The following is a 23,529-nucleotide window of genomic DNA, read 5'->3' as shown; positions in this document are numbered from 1 at the left end:
ACTGGGTCTAACTTTGTAGCCCTGGCCATCTTGCAATTCACTATGTATCCCAGACTGGCCCCAGGTTAGTGGCAATTTCCCTGTCCTAGCTTTCTGTATGCTGACCCACCATGAGCTACCATGCCAGGGCAAGTATTAGCTTTTGACCCATAGTTTCAATATCTAAATAAAAATTTAGCATACTGGAGCTTTCCAGGATATGTGTTTTGATTCATGTAAATATTTGTTGTTCTCTAAGTTGCTATGTCTTTTCAGTGTAACACTATATACATTGTATGTACGTAAGCATAAATCTTGTTTTACTATCCACTAGTTTTCTGAATATTATCACTTTTTATGACTATACCTATATAAAAATTAGACTTTCTTTTTTTTACACCACATTCTAGTAAAGTACACTTGTAAAAAAGTATAAAAACATATCTTCTTGAATCTTTGAAAACTGATTTCCGAGAACCTTGGAATTTTCAGCTTGAAAAGACTTTAAGGAACATCTTACTTTCTGGATGTGGAAACCAGGGCCCAGATAAGTAATTAGGTTGATACCGTATAATAAGTTAGTGGTAGCACAGAACAAGAGTGCTGGATGCTTAATTCCTGGCTCAGGGCTGTTCTAACTTCAAACAGGACACCACACTTTTCTGGTAGAATATTATGAAATATATTTCTGAGAATACAACTATAAATCTTTCATCATTATATGGGAATTGCTATTATTTTCCCTCTTATTGAAAATAGGTGTTTTCTCATTTAATATATTCTGATTATGGTTTTCCCTCTATCTACTCCTGGTTCCTCCTTAATTTCCCTCCCATCCGTACTTACCCCCTTCCATGCTTTTTCTCTCTCTTAGAAAATGGGGTTCTAAGAGAGAATAATAAGATAACATAAAACAAAATAAGATAAAACAAAAACTAACATCTTAGATTAGGACAAAACAGGAGAAAAACAGCCCAAGAAAAGGCAGAAGAAACAGATACAGATATAGATGCAGAGATCCACTCATTTGCACACTCAGGAATCCTATACAAACACTAATTGGAAGCCATGATATACACTTAAAGGGCTCTCGAATTTCTTACGAATGCTGTCCCAGTCTTTGTGAGTTCTTATGTTGTGTGTCAGTCGTGCTGACTCGGAGGGCCTTGTTTCATTGGTGTTGTTTATCCTCTACATTTCTTTTTTTTTTTTTTTTTTTTTACATATTATGATTGTGAGGATTTCTTTTTTTTTTTTAATTTTTAATATTTTTATTACATATTTTCCTCAATTACATTTCCAATGCTATCCCAAAAGTCCCCCATACCGCCCCCCACTTCCCTACCCACCCATTCCCATTCTTTTGGCCCTGGCATTCCCCTATATTGGGGCATATAAAGTTTGCAAGTCCAATGGGCCTCTCTTTCCATTGATGGCCGACTAGGCCATCTTTCGATACATATGTAGTTAGAGACAAGAGCTCTGGGGTTCTGGTTAGTACATCATGTTGTTCCAACAATAGGGTTGCAGATCCCTTTAGCTCCTTGGGTACTTTCTCTAGCTTCTCCATTGGGAGCCCTGTGAATCATCCAATAGCTGACTGTGAACATCCACTCCTGTGTTTGCTAGGCCCCGGCATCGTCTCACAAGAGACAGCTATATTTGGGTCCTTTCAGCAAAATCTTGCTAGTGTATGCAATGGTGTCAGCGTTTAGAAGCTGATTATGGGATGGATCCCTGGATACGGCAGTCTCTAAATGGTCCATCCTTTCATCACAGCTACGAACTTTGTCTCTGTAACTCCTTCCCTGGGTGTTTTGTGCACCTAAGAAGGTGCACAGTGTCCACACTTTGGTCTTCATTCTTCTTGAGTTTCATGCGTTTAGCAAATTGTATCTTATATCTTGGGTATCCTAAGTTTTGGGCTAATATCCACTTATCAGTGAATACATATTGTGTGAGTTCTTTTGTGATTGTGTTACTTCACTCAAGATGATGCCCTCCAGGTCCATCCATTTGGCTAGGAATTTCATAAATTCATTCTTTTTAATAGCTGAGTAGTACTCCATTGTGTAAATGTACCATAATTTCTGTATCCATTCCTCTGTTGAGGGACATCTGGGTTCTTTCCAGCTTCTGGCTATTATAAATAGGGCTGCTATGAACATAGTGGAGCATGTGTCCTTTTTACCGGTTGGGACATCTTCTGGATATATGCCCAGGAGAGGTATTGCTGGATCCTCCGGTAGTACTATGTCCAATTTTCTGAGGAACCGCCAGACTGATTTCCAGAGTGGTTGTACAAGCTTGCAATCCCACCAACAATGGAGAAGTGTTCCTCTTTCTCCACATCCTCGCCAGCATCTGCTGTCACCTGAATTTTTGATCTTAGCCATTCTGACTGGTGTGAGGTGGAATCTCAGGGTTGTTTTGATTTGCATTTCCCTGATGATTAAGGATGTTGAACATTTTTTCAGGTTTTTCTCTGCCATTCGGTATTCCTCAGGTGAGAATTCTTTGTTCAGTTCTGAGCCCCATTTTTTAATGGGGTTATTTGACTTTCTGGAGTCCACCTTCTTGAGTTCTTTATATATATTGGATATTAGTCCCTTATCTGATTTAGGATAGGTGAAGATCCTTTCCCAATCTGTTGGTGGTTTTTTTGTCTTATTGATGGTGTCTTTAGCCTTGCAGAAGCTTTGTAGTTTCATGAGGTCCCACTTGTCAATTCTCGATCTTACAGCACAAGCCATTACTGTTCTATTCAGGAATTTTTCCCCTGTGCCCATATCTTCAAGGCTTTTCCCCACTTTCTCCTCTATAAGTTTCAGTGTCTCTGGTTTTATGTGAAGTTCCTTGATCCACTTAGACTTGACCTTAGTACAAGGAGATACTCTTTCCATCACCTTTTCTGCAGGGACCCCTGAGGAGAGGGATTTGATGCAGACATCATTTTTACGGCTGAGTGTTTCCTGGTCTCTCTCTACGCAATGTTTGGCTGTGGTTCTCTGTTCTTTGTTACAACTGCCACAGGAGGAATCTTCTCTGTTGATGGCTGAGCAAGCCACTGATCTATAACTATAGCAGAATGACATTAGGAGTCATTTTATGGCTATGGTTTTTTGTAGAACAGTAGTATTTTTTTTCCCTTAGGTCCCTGGGCTATCTAGTTTTGGGCTCTTGGTCACCTTAGCAATGTTGTGTATGAGTTCCTTCCTGTGGAGTGGGCCTTAGGTAAAACCTAAGCTTTGTGCCACCATTGTACTACCATATCCTCCAGGCAGGTAGCCATTGGTAGATCAAAGAGATTTTAGCTGGGTTGCTGTTTATAATCTCTTTGGGTAGTATGCAGAGTACTCTATTGTACTAAAAATGCCAGAACTTAGGGGTAAAGGCTCTCTGTAGGCACCAGCTTGACCTCTCCATACTCAATGAGTTGTGTAGTTGTTATCTTGTACAATAGTTCCTTGCCAGTAAAGTACAATAATGTTGCCTTTATGTTTATATATAAAATTTGTTTTTCCTGATAGGAATCAGTCATCTATATTTTACTTTTATTCCTCACTGTTCAATCTATATTGGTTTAACTAAATTTGTTAGTGTTTCTTTCTATATTTGAATATATATTACATATTGAACTTATTATATATGTAAGTGAATATACACATACATAAAAGGGAAAGTGTTAATAGTTTTGGTATCTTTCTCTCAAGAAATAAACCTATGTTCCAAAGCTTCAGAGCGGCTGTTAAAACACACACACACTTTATGGAATAGAATCTTTATGGAATAGAATCTTGATATATATTCTTTTTTTCTTTTTTTTTTTTTTTTGGTTTTTCGAGACAGGGTTTCTCTGTGTAGCCCTGGCTGTCCTGGCACTCACTTTGTAGACCAGGCTGGCCTCGAACTCAGAAATCCGCCTGCTTCTGCCTCCCAAGTGCTGGGATTAAAGGCGTGCGCCACCACGCCCAGCTTTGATGTATATTCTAGGATGACCTTGAAATTGTGGTTCTCCTATTTTATCCTCCATAATATTTTGTATTATATAGGCTTGTATCATCATGCCTGGCTCCAAAGTGTAGAGCCTTTACTATATAAAGTAATCTTGCTCATTAGTGCAAATTTAATTATCTGTTGTAGGATTTGGCTAAATTAGAGAAAAACATAAAAAGAAATTAAATTAACTAGAAGGAAGGGCTAGTATTGGCATGTAATAAACCTGTGTGGGTTTTTTTTCTTTAAGATTTATTTATTTATTATATGTAAGTACACTGTAGCTGTCTTTAGACACACTTGAAGAGGGCATCAGATCTTGCTACAGAGGGTTGCAAGCCACCATGTGGTTGTTGGGATTTGAACTCAGTACCTTTAGAAGAGCAATCAGTGTGCTTAACCACTGAGCCATCTCTCCAGCTTATAACCTGTGTGTTGCTTAGCTGATGTTTTATTTTGAAAAGTGCCTAGTATAAAGAAGTTTGTTTATAAATTTTTTGTTTTGTTTTGTTTTTTTGTTTTGTTTTGTTTGTTTTCTACCAATTACCATATATCAGATTCTGTCAACTTATCAACTTATACTCAACTGAAATCAGCTTTTGAGTATTTTATTAGAATTATTAAGATAATTTGCTGTTTGAGTTAGGCCCATTGTTCTGCTTCTGAAAATGTTTATTAAATGGATGTGGCTCACCTTTCCAATCACTTAATATAGTCTTCCCTTAATTATTACTCATTTTTATTTTGTAATTTGTAGAACTTTTTCATAGGCTTAAGTAGCTTTTCAATACATTTGCAATTTGTGTAGGCTGTTAGAACTTTCTGTATTTTTCCTGAAACATATTTTTTAGATTGTGTCATAAGAAATTGATGGGAACATAATTTATTTTATTTTCTCTATTTTTGCAGTTTACTCTGTATTTTATTTAATTTTTTTTAACATACTCACTTTACATCCCACACACTGCCTCCTTACCAGTCACCCCCTCCCACAATCCCTCCTCCCTACTCCCACCCTTCTCCACTGAGCAGGTGGGGGTCCCTATGGGCGTCTCACCCACCTTGGCACTCTGGGAAGCTAGGTGCTTCCTCTCTTGCTGAGACCAGATAAGGTAGCCCATATACAGGCAACAGCTTTGGGAATAGCCCCTCTTCTAGTTGTTTAGGATCCACATGAAGGTCAAGCTGTATATCTGCTTCATATATGTGGGGAGGCCTAGGTTCAACATGTGTATGTTCTTTGGTTGGTGGTTCAGACTTGAGATCCTCAAGGGTCCAGGTTAGTTGACTCTTGGTCTTCCTATGGAGTTTCTATCACCTTCCGGACCCACAATCCTTCCTTCTTTTCTTCTGTAAGAATTCCCATGCTCCAACCACTGTTCAGCTGTTGGTGTCTGTATCTTTCCGAGTCAGCTGCTGGGTGGGTACTCTCAGAGGACAACACTCTCATTGTTTTTAATAGCTGAGTAGTACTCCATTGTGTAAATGTACCACATTTTCTGTATCCATTCCTCTGTTGAGGGACATCTGGGTTCTTTCTAGCTTCTGGCTATTATAAATAAGGCTGCTATGAACATAGTGGAGCATGTGTCCTTATTACAAGTTGGAACATCTTCTGGGTATTGCTGGGTCTTTCGGTAGCACTATGTCCAATTTTCTGAGGCACCGCCAGACTGATTTCCAGAGTGGTTGTACAAGCTTGCAATCCCACCAGCAATGCAGGAGTGTTCCTCTTTCTCCACATCCTCGCCAGCATCTGCTGTCACCTGAGATTTTAATCTTAGCCATTCTGACTGGTGTGAGATGGAATGTTTTGTGGGTGGGTTGGTGTCTCTATTGCTCCTCTGGGGTTCCTGTCTATGTACAGGAGGTAGCCTCTCCAGGTTCCATATCCCCAGTGGAAGAAGCCACAGCTGAGGTCACCCCCATTGATTCTTCTGCATGAATGTGCTCCATCTCATATGTATTTTTCTAAGTATGAAATTTCTATATAAATTTTTAGTCATGTGTGATTAATTCCTTAGAAAAGGTTTCTATAATTTTATAGTTGTAAATATCTTATTAATATGCTTAAATTTTTTAAGGCTTATGAATCTATATTGAAGAGAGAGGTTTAACTAGGATATATACCAGGATATATACTTATTAAGGGAAATATCCTATTACACTCTTGTTAGCTATAAATATTTAAAAATATTTCCAATTTGTTAGGCAAGAAATGACAGTTTAAATGGCACTTATTTATTAGAATCATAAAGGAAATTACTGGGTATTTGATTGTTGATATGTCCATTCAAGTTCTTTGTTTATTTTGCTGGTGAGGAAATCTTTACAAATTGATTTTTAAGTGACTTGATAAAGATATGATAGATTTTCCTTTCTTATTGCTTGTTTTGCCAGAATGGTTTCTACTGATGCTGCTGTTACAATTCACCTGCTTCAAGGTTGTAACAAGGTGTAAGGTTGTGGGTGGCCTCCATGATGTGGTTATTAGCCATGGTGCTATAAGAAGTAGGCAATCAAAGATAGTCTAAAATAATGTGACAGACATAACTCAAGAAAAGGTTAGGCCAGTGTTGTGCATTCGTACCTGTTATCCTGGCTTTCTGGATACTAATGTGGGAGGATTACACATTTAAGGCCAGGTTGGGTTGTATAGCAAGACCCAGTTCAACGAACCAGCAAGTTCTCCAGTCAGCCAGCCAATCTAGTTCTTCTCTCACACAAATTCAGCAGCAGTTTTATATATTCTCCCTTCCCCCTCATTTCTTTTTAAGCAATTCATAGCTTAGTCACTGTTGGATTCTTAGGTAGCTTTTAAGGAACCCGTGATTATATTCGAAAGTTTTCTGTCCCCGCAACATAGATTGTTCCCCCCTGGAGAGTATTGTTATTTTGGTGCCTTGATTTCCAATAATGATTATTACGATTTCTTTTTCATGCTTCATAGATACTCCAGTGCTGCTTACTTATAATAAACCTAAGAGACTTGATTTTAGGCGTGACAGGGTTTCTCTGTGTAGCCCTGGCTGTCTTGGAACTCACTCTGTAGACCAGGCTGGCCTCGGACTCAGAAATCCGTCTGCCTCTGCCCCCTGAGTGCTGGGATTAAAGGCGTGTGCCACCACGCCCGGCTACACAATAAACTTTTTAAGAGACTTGGCTTAATTATTTTTTTCTCCATATTTATGTAACAGCAGGAAACTATTACAGTCAAGCTATGTTAACATTCCATAGTTGTCTCTTTCTTAACAATCAAAGGAGAACTTTGAATATTATATTGTATTTGGTGATAATCTTATTTTTTAAAATTTTTGTGTCATGTTTTAATTTCTTTAAAAAATTATCAGAAAAATTCCTTGAACATAAAGTTACTTTATTTTATGTAGTTGATAATAACACTTTAATTATTTCCATACTTATATATTTATAATGTGAGTCTCTTAGCCAATTTTAACATATGGTTTTAGGATGCCTATGATTAATAAAATTGAAAAGAGTGATTGAAATTTTACTAAAATGACATCATGAAATTAGATTTGCCCATTTTTTTAAAAGGGTGAAGGGAGGAAATAGTCATATTTTTCAGTTACCTAGTTGTATAATTTCCTTTCTAGAATACTCTAGAAATCTCATATGAATGTATCTTGATTATTAGTTGTTTCCATAGTAATTTTCTTAATCTGACTTATTCTAAAGCATAATCACCACAGTAAATATTTTGTAATTCCTAAAATTTTAGTATATATATATTATTTTTGCTTTCTTATTAGAAGTGCTTGAGACATTGTTGGTTGTTACATAATGTCTCCTTGTAGGAGTTGACATTGATCTATCGACTTTAAAAGCCATCTTCTTCAAACATCTGCTTGATGCTGTTTTACTTTTTCACATTACAGATTCATACCTTGGTAGAGAGTCTGAAGCTTTCTATCACAGACCAGCAGCTACCTATGTTTATCCGTATAATGCAGCTTGGGATTGCTCTGTATTATGGAGAAATAGGCAACTTTAAAGATGGTGAAACAGAAGACCCCCCCTGTCTCAGTAAAGATACACTAGGAAACCTTACAGGTAGGTGTAACAGAAACTTAATTTTTAGAACTATTGATTTTTACAACTTAAAACTTTAAAAGTTATAGCAGACCTAGGTCTATCAGCAGTAAGTGACTGTTCCAGTCACTGTCTGTCCTGACAGCATTTGCTGAAGCCAGCATGTTTTCATTTGTCACCATTGTGATGATTGTGTCGTCATAGCTTATGGTTTTCACTTGCATAATTTTGATGACTAAATATATCAAGTGTTTTCACAAGTATCGGCCTTTAGTAACTTATCCATCCTTGTAAAAGATATGTTAAATATTGCCCATTTTAGAGCTTTTTATATTTTATTACAAATTTGTGTTTTTATAAATTCTGGCTTGAAAGTCATATGAGTTTTCTTTGTCATCCCGTGACTTGATTATTCATTTTTAATTAAAACGATATTTTGTATGTGTGTGTGCATATGTGTTCATGATATGTGTATGTGTGTACATGGTGTATATGTGTGTGTGTGTTTGTGTGTGTGTCTGTGTGTATCTATGTGCATGTGTGTACATGTGTGGAGGTCAGAGGAGAATTTTGTGGCGTCCCATCTCTTCTTTCATTTTTATGTGCTTTCCAGGGATAGAACTGAGATGGTCAGTGTCCTGGAGAACTTTACCTACTGGTCATCTTGTAAGCCCAACATTCTCAATTTTAAGAGTTAGTTTATGGACACAAGTTTAAAGCTTTGATAAAATATAATCTATAAATTTTTCTTTAATAACTGCTGCTCTCAGGGATAAGGAATTGGTTCAGTGATAAAGGAATATGCTCTGCAAGCCTAAGGATGGGAGGTTGGGTCCTTGGAACCCATATAAATGTCAGCTGGCCTTGGCAACCACTTGTTTGTTTTTTCTTTTTATTTATTTAAAACTCCAGGTTTATTCCTCTCCCGATCCACCCCCATACCACATCCCATAGCTCCTCCTCCCCCCTCTCTGTCTCCATGAGGATGTTCCTATCCCCACCCCCATCCCACCGGGGCCTCCAGTCTCTTGAGGGTTAGGTGCATCTTCTCTGACTAAACCCAGACCTGGTCATCCTCTGCTGTATATGTGTTGGGGGCCTCATAACAGCAGTTGTATGCAGCTTGGTTGGTGTTTCAGTATCTGAGAGATCTTGGGGGTCCAAGTTTATTGAGACTGCTAGTCCTCCTACAGGGTCGCCTTCCTCCTCAGCTTCTTCCAGCTTTCCCCTAATGCAAACACAGGGGTCAGCTGCTTCTGTCCATTGGTTGGGTGCAAATGTCTGCCTCTTACTCTTTGAGCTGCTTGTTGGGTCTTTCAGAGGACAGTCATGATAGGTCCCTTTTTGTGAGCGCTCCATAGCCTCAGTAATAGTGTCAGGTCTTGGGACCTCCCCTTGAGTTGGATCCCCCTTTGGGCCTGGAGCTTCTTTTCCTTAGGCTCCTCTCCCATTTCCATTCCTGCAGTGCTTTCAGACAGAAACAATTATAAGTCAGAGTTTTGACTGTGGGATGGCGACTCCATCCCTGTCTTTCTGCTGGAGACAGGCTCTACAAGTTCCCTCTCCCTACTGTAGGGCATTTCATCTATTGTCCTTCTCTTTGAGTCCTGAGAGTCTCTCACTTCCCAGGTCTCTGGTATATTCTGGATGGTTCCCCCAACCTCTTAACCTCTTGAGGTTGCATGTTTCCGTTCTTTCTGCTGGCCCTCAGGGATTCCAGTCCTTGGAAGGCTGAGGCTGGATCTGCAGAGTAAGCTGGCTAGTCAGAATCTATAGTAACTGTGAGAACCTGCCTCAAGGAGTATGATTCCTAATGTCAACCTTGCATCTCTACACCCCTCACATGTGCTTCCACATTAGAACAGCACATGTACACAGCACATGCACATACATACATGGAAGAAAATATTACTGCTTTCTGGGACCTAAGACAGTGGCCAGGTTTATCTATTTTTATTTTTTACTTATTTATTTTATCAGTGGAAGACAACAACTCTGCTGTCTGCCTCTGGAGGACGTCGGCTTAGTTTTCCCGTCTGTTTTTTTTTTTTTTTTTTTTGATTTGCAAAGCCAGGATGTGTTCTTTACTGTTTTATTGTGTATGTCTATGTTTGGAAAAACTTGCAAACCTCTTGGGAAGTTTTGGGCAGCTTGATAATGACACCTGTTGGATCCTGTGTTTTTGATATTTGAACTTGGGGTTTACTGAAGCATTTAGATCTGTGCACTCTCAGCTTGAATTGTCTATGTGAACAAATTATGAACATATTTCATGTCTACCATTTAGAGTTCCAGACATGTATTTTAGATGACTTGTTTGCTGGAGCTCTTTGAGCTTTCTTTATCTGTTAGTTTCTTTTCTTTCTTTGTGTGTTTTATTTTATATAGTTTCTATTCCCAGAATAACTCAGCAGTTTTCTTCTGTGAATTATCTGCCTTTAGCTTTATCTACCATATTTTTGTGTTTGAAAGTTCAGTTGGAGAATCATATGGTTCATGTCTCTTTTTAACCTGTTTTGGCATTTTGGAATACATGCCCTCTATATAGCTTTGATCTTTATTATTTTTGGACCTGTTTCTGTTGTTTTACTTTTCCTTCATTATGTTTTTTATTTGCCTTAATAATTTTATTTATTTTTATTTGTTTGAGAGGAGATTCTTACTAGCTGCCTGGTCTGGATTTAAACTGTTGGGCTCCAGCAGGCCCTGCTAAGCCTCTGGTGTAGCCATAACTGTAACACCACTGTATCTGACTCCCTAGTAGTTTTGATTGAAAATTGGAAGATTGAAGATTGGAAATCTTTCATTTTAGTCTTGCTTTAAGTCTGTTAGATTGGAGCAGAGTGCCTGTCAAACAGTTTAAGTTCCTGCTGCATCTGCTACACTGTTTTCTCATCTAAGGAAGACTCCTAAACTCAGATTGAGTTTCCCCTTTCATGGCTGTGGCTTACAGTTTATTCCAGGCCATAAGATGAGGTGCTTAGAGAGTTCATTATTCTTGCCTCCCATCCTACAGTAGTTTAGCCTTCACTGTCTAATAGCCATTGTGTGGAAACCTTTATTGTATACTTGATTGAGAAGATAAATTCTCTTGGATGTTTTAAGTGCTTAGAGCAAATATATTGGATTATGAAAGAAACTATTTTTTTTATTTAAATGTTCTTTATTTAATTAAAATGACTATTTTTATTGGCAGGTACTGAGGATGAAAGTAGAATAGATACGCAGTATCCTGCTCCATACAAAGGCCAAGAGTTATATTCACAGGACTATGAGGAGCCTCAGGGATGGGTATCCTGGGCCTGGTCATTTGTTCCTGCAATTGTGAGTTATGCTGATGGTGAGGAAGACGACCTTGGGACTGACCCTGCATCAATCATGCATCAACAGAAAGCTCAAACACTGAAGGATCCCATTGTTTCTGTAGGGTTTTATTGCACAAAGGCGACTGTGACTTTTAAAGTAGGTTTCTCTTTATTTTCTGTTGTTTCTCTTATCTATTAACTTTACGGAGTGTTTATATTTTAGCATCATTGTAACTTGAAGGGGCAGGTGGCTTAGCAGATAAAAGGTAGAGTCTCATAGTTCTTCTTAAAATTGCATGATCCTTCTAACTGAATTCTTGAATTTTGATTTCTTCTTGTTTTATTAAAGTTGTCTCCACTTTTCTTTCTTACCTATGTCATATTTACTCCTCTGCCCTGGATCATTTGATTGGTATATAGACCTGTATATAGAGGTGCATGTTAAAATAAAATCTCCTAGCTGGCTCTAGAGAGATGGCTTGGTGATGAAGAGCTCATGTTTCAGAGGGCTGAGTTTTGGTTCCCAGAATCAGTCATGTCAAGCTCCCGGGGATCCTGTGATGTCTTCTGGCCTCTGCATTCATGTGATATAACTCCTGCATAGACAGACAGACAGACATATAACTAAAAATAAATCTTTAAAAAAAATCAATACTATGTTCATTTGGCCACGTTGATTTGCATTCTCATCATTAGTGTGTTTGAAGTTCCTTTTCTCTATAGCCTTGACAAAACTTTTTTTTTTCTTTTTTTCTTTCTTTCTTTCTTTCTTTTTTTTTTTTTTTTTGAGAAAGGGTTTCTCTGTGTAGCCTTGGCTCTCCTGGAACTCACTCTGTAGACCAGGCTGGCCTCGAACTCAGAAATCCACCTGCCTCTGCCTCCCAAGTGCTGGGATTAAAGGCGTGTGCCACCACGCCCGGCACTAACACTTTTAATATTTTTTTATTTTTTACTTTTAGCTTTATTTTACTTCATTTGTATGAGTGTTCAGCCTGCATGTGTGCCTGTGTGCTATGTGTATCTGATGCCCACTGAGCTCACAAGTCAGTGGATCCACTGTAAGTAGAATTAGGATGATGGTGAGCCACCATGTTGGTGTTGAGAACTTAATTCATGTCCTCTGAGAGAGCAGCAGAAGTTCTTAACTCCTGAGCTACCTCTTTAGCACATATTTTTATTTTATTTATTTATTTTTAAAATTTGTTTATTTTTATTCTTTAATCCTTTTTTAAAAAATATTTTTTATTAGGTATTTTCCTCATTTACATTTCCAATGCTATCCCAAAAGTCCCCCATACCCTCTCCCCCACTCCCCTACCCACCCACTCCCACTTTTTGGCCCTGGCGTTCCCCTGTACTGGGGCATATAAAGTTTGCAAGTCCAATGGGCCTCTCTTTCCAGTGATGGCCAACTAGGCCATCTTCTGATACCTATGCAGCTAGAGTCAAGAGCTCCGGGGTACTGGTTAGTTCATAATGTTGTTCCACCTATAGGGTTGCAGTTCCCTTTAGCTCCTTGGGTACTTTCTCTAGCTCCTCCATTGGGGGCCCTGTAATCCATCCAATAGCTGACTGTGAGCATCCATTCTGTGTTTGCTATGCCCCCCTTCCATTTATACAATGGAGTACTACTCAGCTATTAAAAAGAATGAATTTATGAAATTCCTAAGCAATTGGTTGGAACTTATGATGTCTTTGTTCTTAATAGTTGAGTATTCCGTTGTGAATATGAACCACATTTTCTGTATTCATTCTTCCATTGTGGGACATCTGGGTTGTCTCCAGCTTTTGGCTATCATAAACGAGGCCTCTATGAACATGTGCTACTGTGGCATGGTTGGGCATCTTTTGGGTATATGCCCAGGAGTGATATAGCTGGTTCTTCAGGTAGATCTATTTCCAATTTTCTGTGTAACCTCCAGATTGATTTCCAGAGTGGTTGTACCAGTTTGCAATCCCACCAGCATTGGAGGAGTGTTCCTTTTTCTCCACATCCTCGCTAGCATCTGCTGTCACTAGGGTTTTTGATCTTAGCCATTCTGACTGAACTCATTGGCACAGGGGGAAATTTCCTAAACAGAACTCCAATGGCTCAGGGTCTTAAGATCAAGAGTTGACAGATAGGACCTCATGAATCTGGAAAGTTCTGTAAGGCAAAGGGCACTGTCAGTAGGACAAATCGGCAACCTACAGATTGAGAGAAATTCTTCACTAACCCCACATCTGATAGAGGGCTAGTATCCAAACTATATAAAGAACTCAAGAAGCTAACCAAAAAAAACCCCAAACAACCCAATCAAAAAAGAGAGTATAGAACTAAACAGAGAATTCACAACAGAGGAATCTTGAAGGGCTGGGGAATAAAGTGTTCAAAGTCCTTAGTGATCAGGGAAATATATATATAAGATCCTTTTATTTTTAAAGGACTCTGTTTTTCTCTTTTTTCTCTTTGTGTAAAATTGTTCAAATTTGAATTTAGGTCCTCTTCTATTTTCAGCAGTACTCAACATATTTTACTCCTTTATTAAAAATGAATGTACAATTTATATTCAAATATATTACGATAGAAACATGTATCATTACAGTGAGGAAAAAGGAAAATTCTTTTGAATAAGTGTAGTTACTAGTGCTTTGGTACCCCGTATATGGTCTTTGATAATATTTTCCTTGCTTTCCTTAACTCAGCATGAATTTTGAGTTATTTGTTCCCTAGCTTTTTCTAATATCATTAACATACACTTAGCATGTATAAGTAGTTCTTAATTTTTGCAAAAAATATTTACTTGATCTTTTTTGACTCAGAGTCTCATGTAGCCCAGGCCTGGGTTAAAGTTTTTAAATAATAGGTGAGCAATGACCTTGGACTTTTGATCCTGCTGCCTTTCCTTCTTAAGTGCAAGGGTTGCAGTCACCCACTGCTATATCTGTTAATATAATTTATTAATATAATTAATATTTATCACCAATATAATTATATTATAATTAGTATCAATATAATTGATACTCATTAATGCCAGCTGTGTTTCAGGTGTTATTTTTGTCCCCATGAATATACTAGTGGTCAACCATGTAGGCTGTTAGAACTTACATTGTAATTATAATCAATGAGATGTAAAGTATGTTTATTAAGTATTAAGTAGAAAAAAGAGGAAAGTATTAGTGTTGCATTAAAAAGGAGAGCATTATGCATTTTAAACTTGGTTGACTGAGGAAGGTCTGCTTGTGAAGAAAGCATTTAAGCAAAGGTGTGTGAAAGAGAAAACCCAGTGGCTATATGGGAAGGAGCATTTTCAGGACTAACTAGTGTAGATAAGCGTTCAGGAATGATCAAGGAGACAGCTAGTGTAGAACAAAGTGAGCTAACGTGCCAATAGTTTAAAACTGTCAGAGGCAGTAAGAGGCTTGCAGTTTGCATCAGTGTAGTTTGAAAACTGCTTAGGTCATGTTAAACTTTCTTTATTAGGAAGTTTTTGAACAGAAACATTGCTGGATCATTCTCAGCCCTGTTGGATGACTGTGTGGATGTGGTGGAACATCTGATTTGTATCCTGCTCTGCACTGGGCCTTAGGGTCAGATGGCAGTTTGCTGTCATTTGCACGGCTTGTTCTTTACGCACTTTGTTTTCCTGTGCTGCCCTGCTTTCCCCACTGCTTTATATGCTGTTAAATTCCAGGTTATCAACCGAACTGCTCAGACTTTATGACTACGTCAAGTTAGTCATCGTCATTGACATTAATTGCAATAATAATGAAGACTTTAAAAATAATGAAGACTCTTGGAAATGATAGAAATTAAACACTTGAAAATATGAGAGAATAAAATGAATTAAAGTCATAGTATATCCACAGTTATCCACAGACTATGAGTTCTTAAATGGTCCTTCAGGATGTAGTTTTTAAAACTTTATGTAGTGACTGAGCACAGGTTCTCCAATGGAGGAGCTAGAGAAAGGACCCAAGGAACTGAAGGGGTTTGCTGCTCCATAGTAGGTACATCAATAAGACTCTTTCGGGACATCAGTGAGAGGAGAGGCCCTTGGTCTTGTGAAGGGGAATGACAGTGAAGTTGGAGGGGATGGGTTAGGGTTTTTTTATAGGGGAAATGGGGAAAGGGGATAAAATTTGAAATGTAAATAAAGAAAATATGTAATAATAAATAAATAAATAAAAAGGTGATTTCACCATGAAACAAACAATGAAAACTTTATGTTGTGAGGAAAGTCAGTGATTCAGAGCTTTTTAAATGATTTTTGCTCATTCACTTTTAAAATTGAGATTATTGTATGACATTTTTATTAACTTACTGATAAAAATTATATTTCATAAACTCAGTATAGGCATTTATATGCAAATTGTCTTTGTAGCATTGTACTGTGTTTGTTACCAGTCAGTAACAATGTAAAGCATTTGTGCTTCTCTAGGGAAAATGTGCTGATGTAGGAGGAAAGCATTGGGATTCAGGGTTCTGTTTGGATCTGAAGAATGTATGGACTTAATTTGTGGTTTACATTCTGGTCAGAAAATAAGGTCATATTTCTCTATTAGCATTCTGAACAGTTGATATTATTCCAACAAAAATCATGCCAAATTAAATGTAGCATTTTTGTAGTAATATTTAAGTTATTTTTGTAATGTTTAAGTCCTTTTAATCAATTAATTGCTTTTTCTGTAGAGTAATTGTAGACAGCTGAAGGCTGATCGAATTTTAAAAATTCAATTTTACTTTAATATTTTAGCTTTCCAAATTATGTTTAAAAAATAACAACTTTGAGTATGCCATTACTAGAAACATAAAAAATAAAGACCTATGCTGTAAGAGAAAAATATAGAATTATTAGAGTAAATAAGAATGCTTAGTTGGTTCTCAGTATAAAGTAATCAGGTTTAAAATTGTAATTTCCAGTTCAATTTTCATTTGTCTTAATTTTTTTAAAAATGTGAACTTTATCTTTATATTTCAATTTGAAGACTATTATATCTCCATCTTGCAGGAATAACAATAACCAAATCATTGCCAAACCCAAGAAGTACATGTTAATTAAAGAACTAACCCTTTCATCTGGGAGGGAATGTCACAGTTACAGAGAAGCTGCTGCACTAGTGCATTGTCCCTGTTCATTCCCGTTTCCTCTGTTAGTGACCAGTTTATCCTGTCATGCTATCTTAGCCAAACCATAACCAAAAACTGATGCAGTACTGATAAATTCTAGACTGGAATTCAATCCTGTAATTTTATCTTTTCATTTTGTGATGAAAATTAGATAGCCCATTGTGTTCAAAGAAAAGGATTGTAAGGTTAGGTGCGCTCTCCTACTACCAGAACTTGGGCAGGCCAGTGGGGTATACACAGTGGTGAGCCAAGGCTACATAGGGAGACAGTATCTCACAAAACCAGTCAACCAAGCAATAACATCCAAAAGGATGTTATTTAAATAAGTATAAAAAATTTGATACATAAAGTCACCCAGTACAAGCTGCAAGGAAACAACACTGTCTGTATTGTGTCACTGCCCATATTGCTGCCTGTTTCCAGGAGGTGAGACATGTGTGCTTGCCTGAGTAGATCTGTGGAGGGGTCATGTGGGGCAGTGGGGATGAACACCTGCCATCCTACCTCCCCCTGGAACCAGAGCGTCTCGTGGGATCTACTTGTGATTCTCCTTAGCTTGCTTTTCCTTTAAAAATAATGAAGACTCTTGGAAATGATAGAAATTAAACACTTGAAAATATGACAGAATAAAATGAATTAAAGTCATAGTATATAAAATACATTTTTGGTAGATTTTTGGACCATTTTGTGAGTGGGACTGTGAATATATGTAGCTTTCACATTTTAAGTGTAACGAAGGAGTTCAAATGTGGTATTGATGTTTAGACTCAGTGTTGTGACCATCCTGTAGTTCATGGATAATCTGTAACAGCTGGCTTATTTATTTCTTTTTTTTGCACCTGTTTTTCTGCTTAATAATTAAATTTCCTGAATCTTAAAATTGGCCTTATTTTCATGATTCATAGTGAAAAATGACAGTGCATTGCTATTTATGGCTAGTTTTGATTTACTGAATGTTCTTCTATTTCTTAGCTCACTGAAATGCAAGCTGAAAATAGCTATTATAGCCCACAGAAAGTAAAATCTAAGGAAGTTTTGTGTTGGGAACAAGAAGGAACTACAATTGAGGTAACCTTTCACCATTAAACCTGGGAACACAGGCCTTTGCCATAGTCATTTATTTAAAATATTTAGATTTCTAGTCTTACAAATCATTTTTAGTGTTATTAGTTGAATAATTATTCCTTTAATATGCAATGTGAATTTGTTTCCTAGCATGACTGTGTGGGTGTGGGAGGCTTGATGTTCATAGAGTGCCAGTCATTGAGGAGGTGTGAGAAGACAGACACGAGAGCAGTTTGTGTCCTAGAGTATACAATTCTGAATGCATTTGAAAGGCAACAGTCCTCATGGTGTTTTCTGTAGAAAGTCTACAAGGGAAGCCTGTAGTACCTTTATTAACTACACGTTCTTAGTTCTGATGTTCATTTCTTTTTACAGGCTCTTATGATGGGAGAACCTTTCTTTGATTGTCAGATTGGATTTGTAGGTTGCAGAGCCATGTGTCTGAAAGGAATTCTGGGTGTTAAAGATTTTGAGGAACATATGAATAGGAGTGAAACTGTAAGTCAAGATTGCGCCCTTGTTCAAGATGGCTGCAGTGGTAATAAGTTACAGTAATGACCATGTGAGATCTGCTTGGCTGCCTTTGTCAGTTGCTTGCAAGAGACCTGTTCTGTTCTCCCTGCATTTCCCTTGCAAGAAGTTATATATCTCACAAGACATGAAAAGTTGATAGCACATGACTCTTAGAAATCATTGCAAATATATTCCATTCACTGATGCTTCTTTGTTGTTTATGGCAGTTGTTTGGAGTTCCTTTTCTGTTTATTTAATGTTTGGGAAAATAAGCAATACCCCTGAAGCTGCCATTCCTTTCCTGTTTATGGGACCTCAGGCTTTAGTTATTTCTATTGAGTGCTAAATGAGTGGAATGTAAAAAATAAAGAAACAAACAACAACAAAAAAACCAAAACAAAAAACAAAAAAATCTTTCTAATAATCTAATGACTTTTCCTCTTGTTGTGATTTATACATTAATTTTTTAGGAAGCCTGCTTCTTCATTTGTGGTGAAAATTTGAGTACAAAAGGTTTGACATACCTTACAAATTCATTGTTTGATTACCGGAGTCCAGAGAATAATGGTACCCGTGCAGAATTTATCTTGGATGCAGCTCACCATAAGGTCAGCGAATAGATACTTGAACTAAATTCTTGTGTGGTTAGGTGAACACATTGTGTGAATACTTGTGATTACTGTTTTCTTCTTAGTTTCTTTTAAGCACTGGTGGTTTATTGAAACATTTGCAATGTTTTAGTCCAGTTTTACACTTAGATAGGAATAAGGGATGTACAGAAATGCTTAGCTTTTTGTACTATAACTCTGGTCATACTACAGTAACCACATTTATACTTTACAACAGTTAATTAGTTTGGAGGAAACACATAGATTTACCTCTATTAATTTTTGTTCTCTAAAATGTAAGATTGGTGAAAATGAACATGACTTTTCATTCTATACTTCCTAGTCTTTTTTCAACTTTTTCATTTAACAGGTATTAGTATGCTTATAGAATATTAGTGCATTTTCACATAAATTTAAGTTATCCTGTATTCATATGACACAAACTCATAATTTATATTTTAATTTTTCTTTAATATTGGCTTTCATCATTAAACCAAAGAGTTCGATGTTTCTGGTGTGATAGGCACACTTCAGTCTACATTCAGTGTTTGAGATGTTTCATGTCAGTATTATGAAGGAATTATGGACTAGCTCTGTTTAAGAGGATACAGTATTAGACAGTTTTGTGATAGTGGTAAAAGGACAAAGTGACAAGAGTGTGTACCACTTACTCTATTAAAGCTATGCATTGGCTGGACATTATTGATACAGTATTCAAAATGTCTCGTAAGAAGTACAGCTGGCTACCGGTGAGGTCAGCGTTAGAGGAGCATGGCTTTCTTTTAGGAGTGAATTCTTTGGGTTGCCTCTTCCTTTGCATTAGCAATCCTTTGAGTTGATGCAGACCTCAGAGGGTATTGAATTAGATGTATTGTGTGTTAACACTTTGTTTTGTCCACTGTTGTGTTTCTATGTCCTTGTTGGCAGGAGACACACACTGACATAGCTGGCATACAGAGGTTTGGTGCGTTTTACATGGATTACCTGTATACAGTGGAGCATAGCAGCGGCAAAGGTATTGCTTTCTCTTGGGTTTGTACTTACCTTTCCTTAAGCAGCAGGAATTGAAGTTATCTTCAGGGTGTCTTGGCCCTTGGCAAGCTGCATTGTTACACTTACCTTCATGCATTTTGTGGGGGATGGCTTAATTTTAGAGTTGTAATAGAGTTTTAGTGTTGTAATTGAATTTTCTAATAGATTCTGGCATTTTAAATGCATTTCTTGTGTAGCTATTTGAAAATATATTTACAGTAGCCAACTAATATTGTATTCACTCATATTAAGTGTAAAAATTGTATATATAAAATTTTACTTCGCTCTAGTATGTCAGAAAAAACCACTTCCTTTTCTATACTTAATACATTTTGAAAACTGTATAGATATTTTTACTAAAAAGTTTGTTTTGAGCATAAAAACAGAAATAAGTTCTTTCAGTGCTGAATACAGGTTTAAATTTAGTCATTTAAATACATGATAATTATAAGTCACGTTAAGAACAGTGGTATAAGTTAGGAGCTAGTAAGTAGTATAAGAGGTCCAGGTCAGGAAAGGACAGCTTGTTTGAAGGGTTGAAAAGCTTCAGGATTGATCTTGAAGGTCGGGTCTTTTTTTATAAAGAGAAAGGAACATATCATTAACTCTCCAGGTTCTCGCTTTTGCATTGTTTTTGTAAGTGTAGTTTTCGTTAGTCAGAATTAAATACTGCATTTATGCATTCACTTTTTAATGTCTGCTTGGGAGTTTAAAATGTTAGTAAAATTAAACTTCTTCTAGGCCCAACAGGTCAACAAGACTTTCCTTCAGGGAAAAATGAGGATTTGGGAATAGTCCAAGAAAAGTCTACCAAGAGTCTTGTTATAGGGCCTCTAGATTGCCGTCTGGACAGCAGTGCAGTGCATCGGATTTTGAAGATGATTGTTTGTGCTCTGGAACATGAATATGAACCATATAGCAGGCTAAAACCAGGTTTGTCTTTGACCTAAATCTTTTTTTTATACTTAATATATTTTTATTTTTAAAAGCAAAAGATTATGATTTGTACATTATACAGTGCCACATAATACAGAGTATTACACAAAGTATTATGTGGCACCCATCAAATACACATCATTTTATTTCATCAATCGAAATGTTATTTAAACCTGTCTGATATTTTTTATAAGGTATTTTCTTCATTTACATTTCAAATGCTATTCTGAAAGTCCCCTATACCTTCCCCCTGCCCTGTTCCCCAACCCACCCACTCCTGCTTCCTGGCCCGACATTCCCCTGTACTGGTGCGTATGATCTTCGCAAGACCCAGGGCCTCTCCTTCCATTGATGGCCTACTAGGCCATCCTCTACTACATATGCAACTAGAGACACAGCTCTGGGGGATACTGGTTAGTTTATATTGTTGTCCCTCCTATAGGGTTGCAGACCCCTTCAGCTCCTTGGGTACTTTCTCTAGCTCCTTTATTGGGGACCCTGTGCTCCGTCCAATAGATGACTGTGAGCATCCACTTTTGTATTTGCCAGGCACTGGCATAGCCTCACAGGAGACACTATATCAGGGTCCTGTCAGCAAAATCTTTCTGGCATATGCAATTGTGTCTGGGTTTGGTGGTTGTATATGGGATGGATCAGTCTCTGGATGGTTCTTTCTTCCGTCTCAGATCTGAACTTTTTGACCTAATTCTTCATTGTTCAACTGTTTTACTGTTTGTGTATCTCAGTTTTCATATGCTGTTTACTTTTTCTGTATTATATTTGCCTTTTGTATGTATTTTCGTGTGTGTACCTGAAAGAGACTGAACTTGTAGAAGTGTTAAAAGTGAGACTTGGAAGTTTTGGCATGAGACCTTGATAATGCCACATTGGTCAGGGTCTCACTGCCATGCTTTGGGATGGTATTTCCAGTGCATGTTTGTGAAGTATGGGTGCTGAGAACCAAATTTTGGTACTCTGGAAGAACAGGAAGTGTTAATCGCTTTGCCACATCTCCAATTTTCAAGGATAACTATTATTTTTACTTTTTAACATCTGAGAGTACTTTGAGTTTTTTAATGTTTCATCTGTCTGTCTGTCTGTCTGTCTTTCCATCCATCCATCTATCCATCTATCCATCTGTCCATCCTCCCTCCGTCCCTCCTTCCCTCCCTCCTTCCCTCCCTCCCTCCCTCCCTTTCTGAGATAAGATATCATTGTGTAGCCTTACATGGATTTGGATTTGCTATTGTAGAAATTTTGAATCTTAATCTAGAGTTTCTACCCCGCCTTTGATCATTTAGGTCCCAGATAAAAGATACATACAACCTTTATATTTATAATAAGTCTTAATTGACATTAGAGTTGGGCAGATGTCTATCCTTTATGCTATTAAAACCTATTTCCTATTGAAAACCTTGAGTTATTCCTACTATGTTTCATCTGCGTTGCTCTTAACTCCAATTGGCCAGCCCTCATGAAGATTTGGGCCATGCTTTCATGCTTTCTTGACTCCTAATCCAAGGTTTTCTTCCTTCTACACCTTCTCCCCTGGTGGTTCTCCTTTGATCTAAACTAAACTCAGGAACCTAAACCCCACCTCTATCTCTTCTGCCCAGCAATTGGCTCTCATCATCTTTATTCACCAATCAGAAATAACTTGGTTGCAAAGTCACATAGCTTTGCAGACTCTCTAGTATCTGGGGCAATCTGGTCTTGGGGGCCTGCATTTAGCATTACAATACATAGCAAAGTACCAAACCTCAAAGCTATTGTTGACTTGACTCCCCTTGAACTCACAGAGATCTGTTCTGCTTGTGCTGGTATTAAATGTATGTGCTACCAACCTTGGCTTGAGTTCCTATAAATGGAATTATACATCATTTACTCTCTTTTTATATTTATAGTACATGTTCCTTTGTGAAATACATGTTCTTACTACTGTATAGGCTTCTTTTGGATGGATATAATTTGGATAAATATTTAAAATGAATATAATAAATAATAAAATAAATATAATAATAATTAAAATGGATATAGTCTATTTCACTTCCAGTAAATATTTGGTTAGTTTTTAGGTCTTTTGCTTTTTTTCATAGCAACTGCTAGCTTAAATGATTATATTAATTATAAATGATTAAAATGATTATATTTTTACTTTCAGGAGATACTTCCAAACTGCATTTATGAATGGTTGACATTTTACTCCTATAATCTGACTATGAAACTTCTGGTTGCTTTTGATCAGGTTATAGCCTGCTACCAGATGATTATGGTCCTTAGGCAGAAATGGTTTTATATCTTAAATAATTAAAGAATTTCATTTTGTACATACTAAAGTTATATGAAATTTATATGTGAATATCTTTAATGTGTGTATGTATTTTGAACCCAAGACCTCATAAATGCTAGACAACTTCTTAGCTACATCAAGTCCCATAAATACAGATTTGTTGGAGTTCTTTGGCTGTTCATTGTCTTTAGCTGCTTTTGTGAATCATTGTGACAGACTGACCCACGTAGCCTAATACTTATTTACAGAATGACTCTGCAGAAAGTGTTTGCTGACTCATCCCCCAGATACCTGTCAAAAATTAGTAATTTCAATTTTTAAAATTTAAACATTCTAGTGGTTGTACAGTTCTAGTGTACTGCCATATCATTGTCACATGATACCTAATAACATTGTCTAGCTTTTTATATAATGTTTGCCTGGTCGAAGAATCCATATTTTGGATTCCCACCCCATTTTACTTAAGTATTTTAGGTGGTTTTAAATTCTTTAACAAATATCATTTTGGGGCTGGAGATTTGTAGAACTCAGCTCCTACATCCAGCACCCACTTTGTAGCTCACGACCACCTGTAACCAGGGGTTTGACAACCTCTTCTGACTTGTGTGGGCACCAGGCCCACATGTGGTACACAGACATACA

The 23,529-nt window shown here is 37.3% G+C and overlaps 1 protein-coding gene across 2 annotated transcripts in view; it reads left to right on the top strand.

The window, feature by feature from the left end:
• Vps13b (vacuolar protein sorting 13 homolog B) overlaps window positions 1-23,529 on the top strand; it is a 553,787-nt gene that overhangs the window by 36,684 nt on the left and 493,574 nt on the right. For both annotated transcript variants that reach the window (XM_029469591.2, XM_021183993.3), the window contains exons 7-13: window positions 7,875-8,049; window positions 11,225-11,490; window positions 17,416-17,511; window positions 17,884-18,006; window positions 18,492-18,629; window positions 19,557-19,644; window positions 20,403-20,594. In XM_029469591.2, coding sequence (XP_029325451.1) covers window positions 7,875-8,049; window positions 11,225-11,490; window positions 17,416-17,511; window positions 17,884-18,006; window positions 18,492-18,629; window positions 19,557-19,644; window positions 20,403-20,594 — 1,078 coding nt within the window. The remainder of the gene's footprint in view (window positions 1-7,874; window positions 8,050-11,224; window positions 11,491-17,415; window positions 17,512-17,883; window positions 18,007-18,491; window positions 18,630-19,556; window positions 19,645-20,402; window positions 20,595-23,529) is intronic.

The sequence above is a fragment of the Mus caroli genome, unplaced genomic scaffold (genome assembly GCF_978045245.1).
Source record: "Mus caroli unplaced genomic scaffold, Mus_caroli_1 scaffold_16, whole genome shotgun sequence".
NCBI lineage: Eukaryota > Metazoa > Chordata > Mammalia > Rodentia > Muridae > Mus > Mus caroli.
Note: the sequence above shows the minus strand (reverse complement) of the source record. Positions and strands in the feature narration are given on the sequence as shown.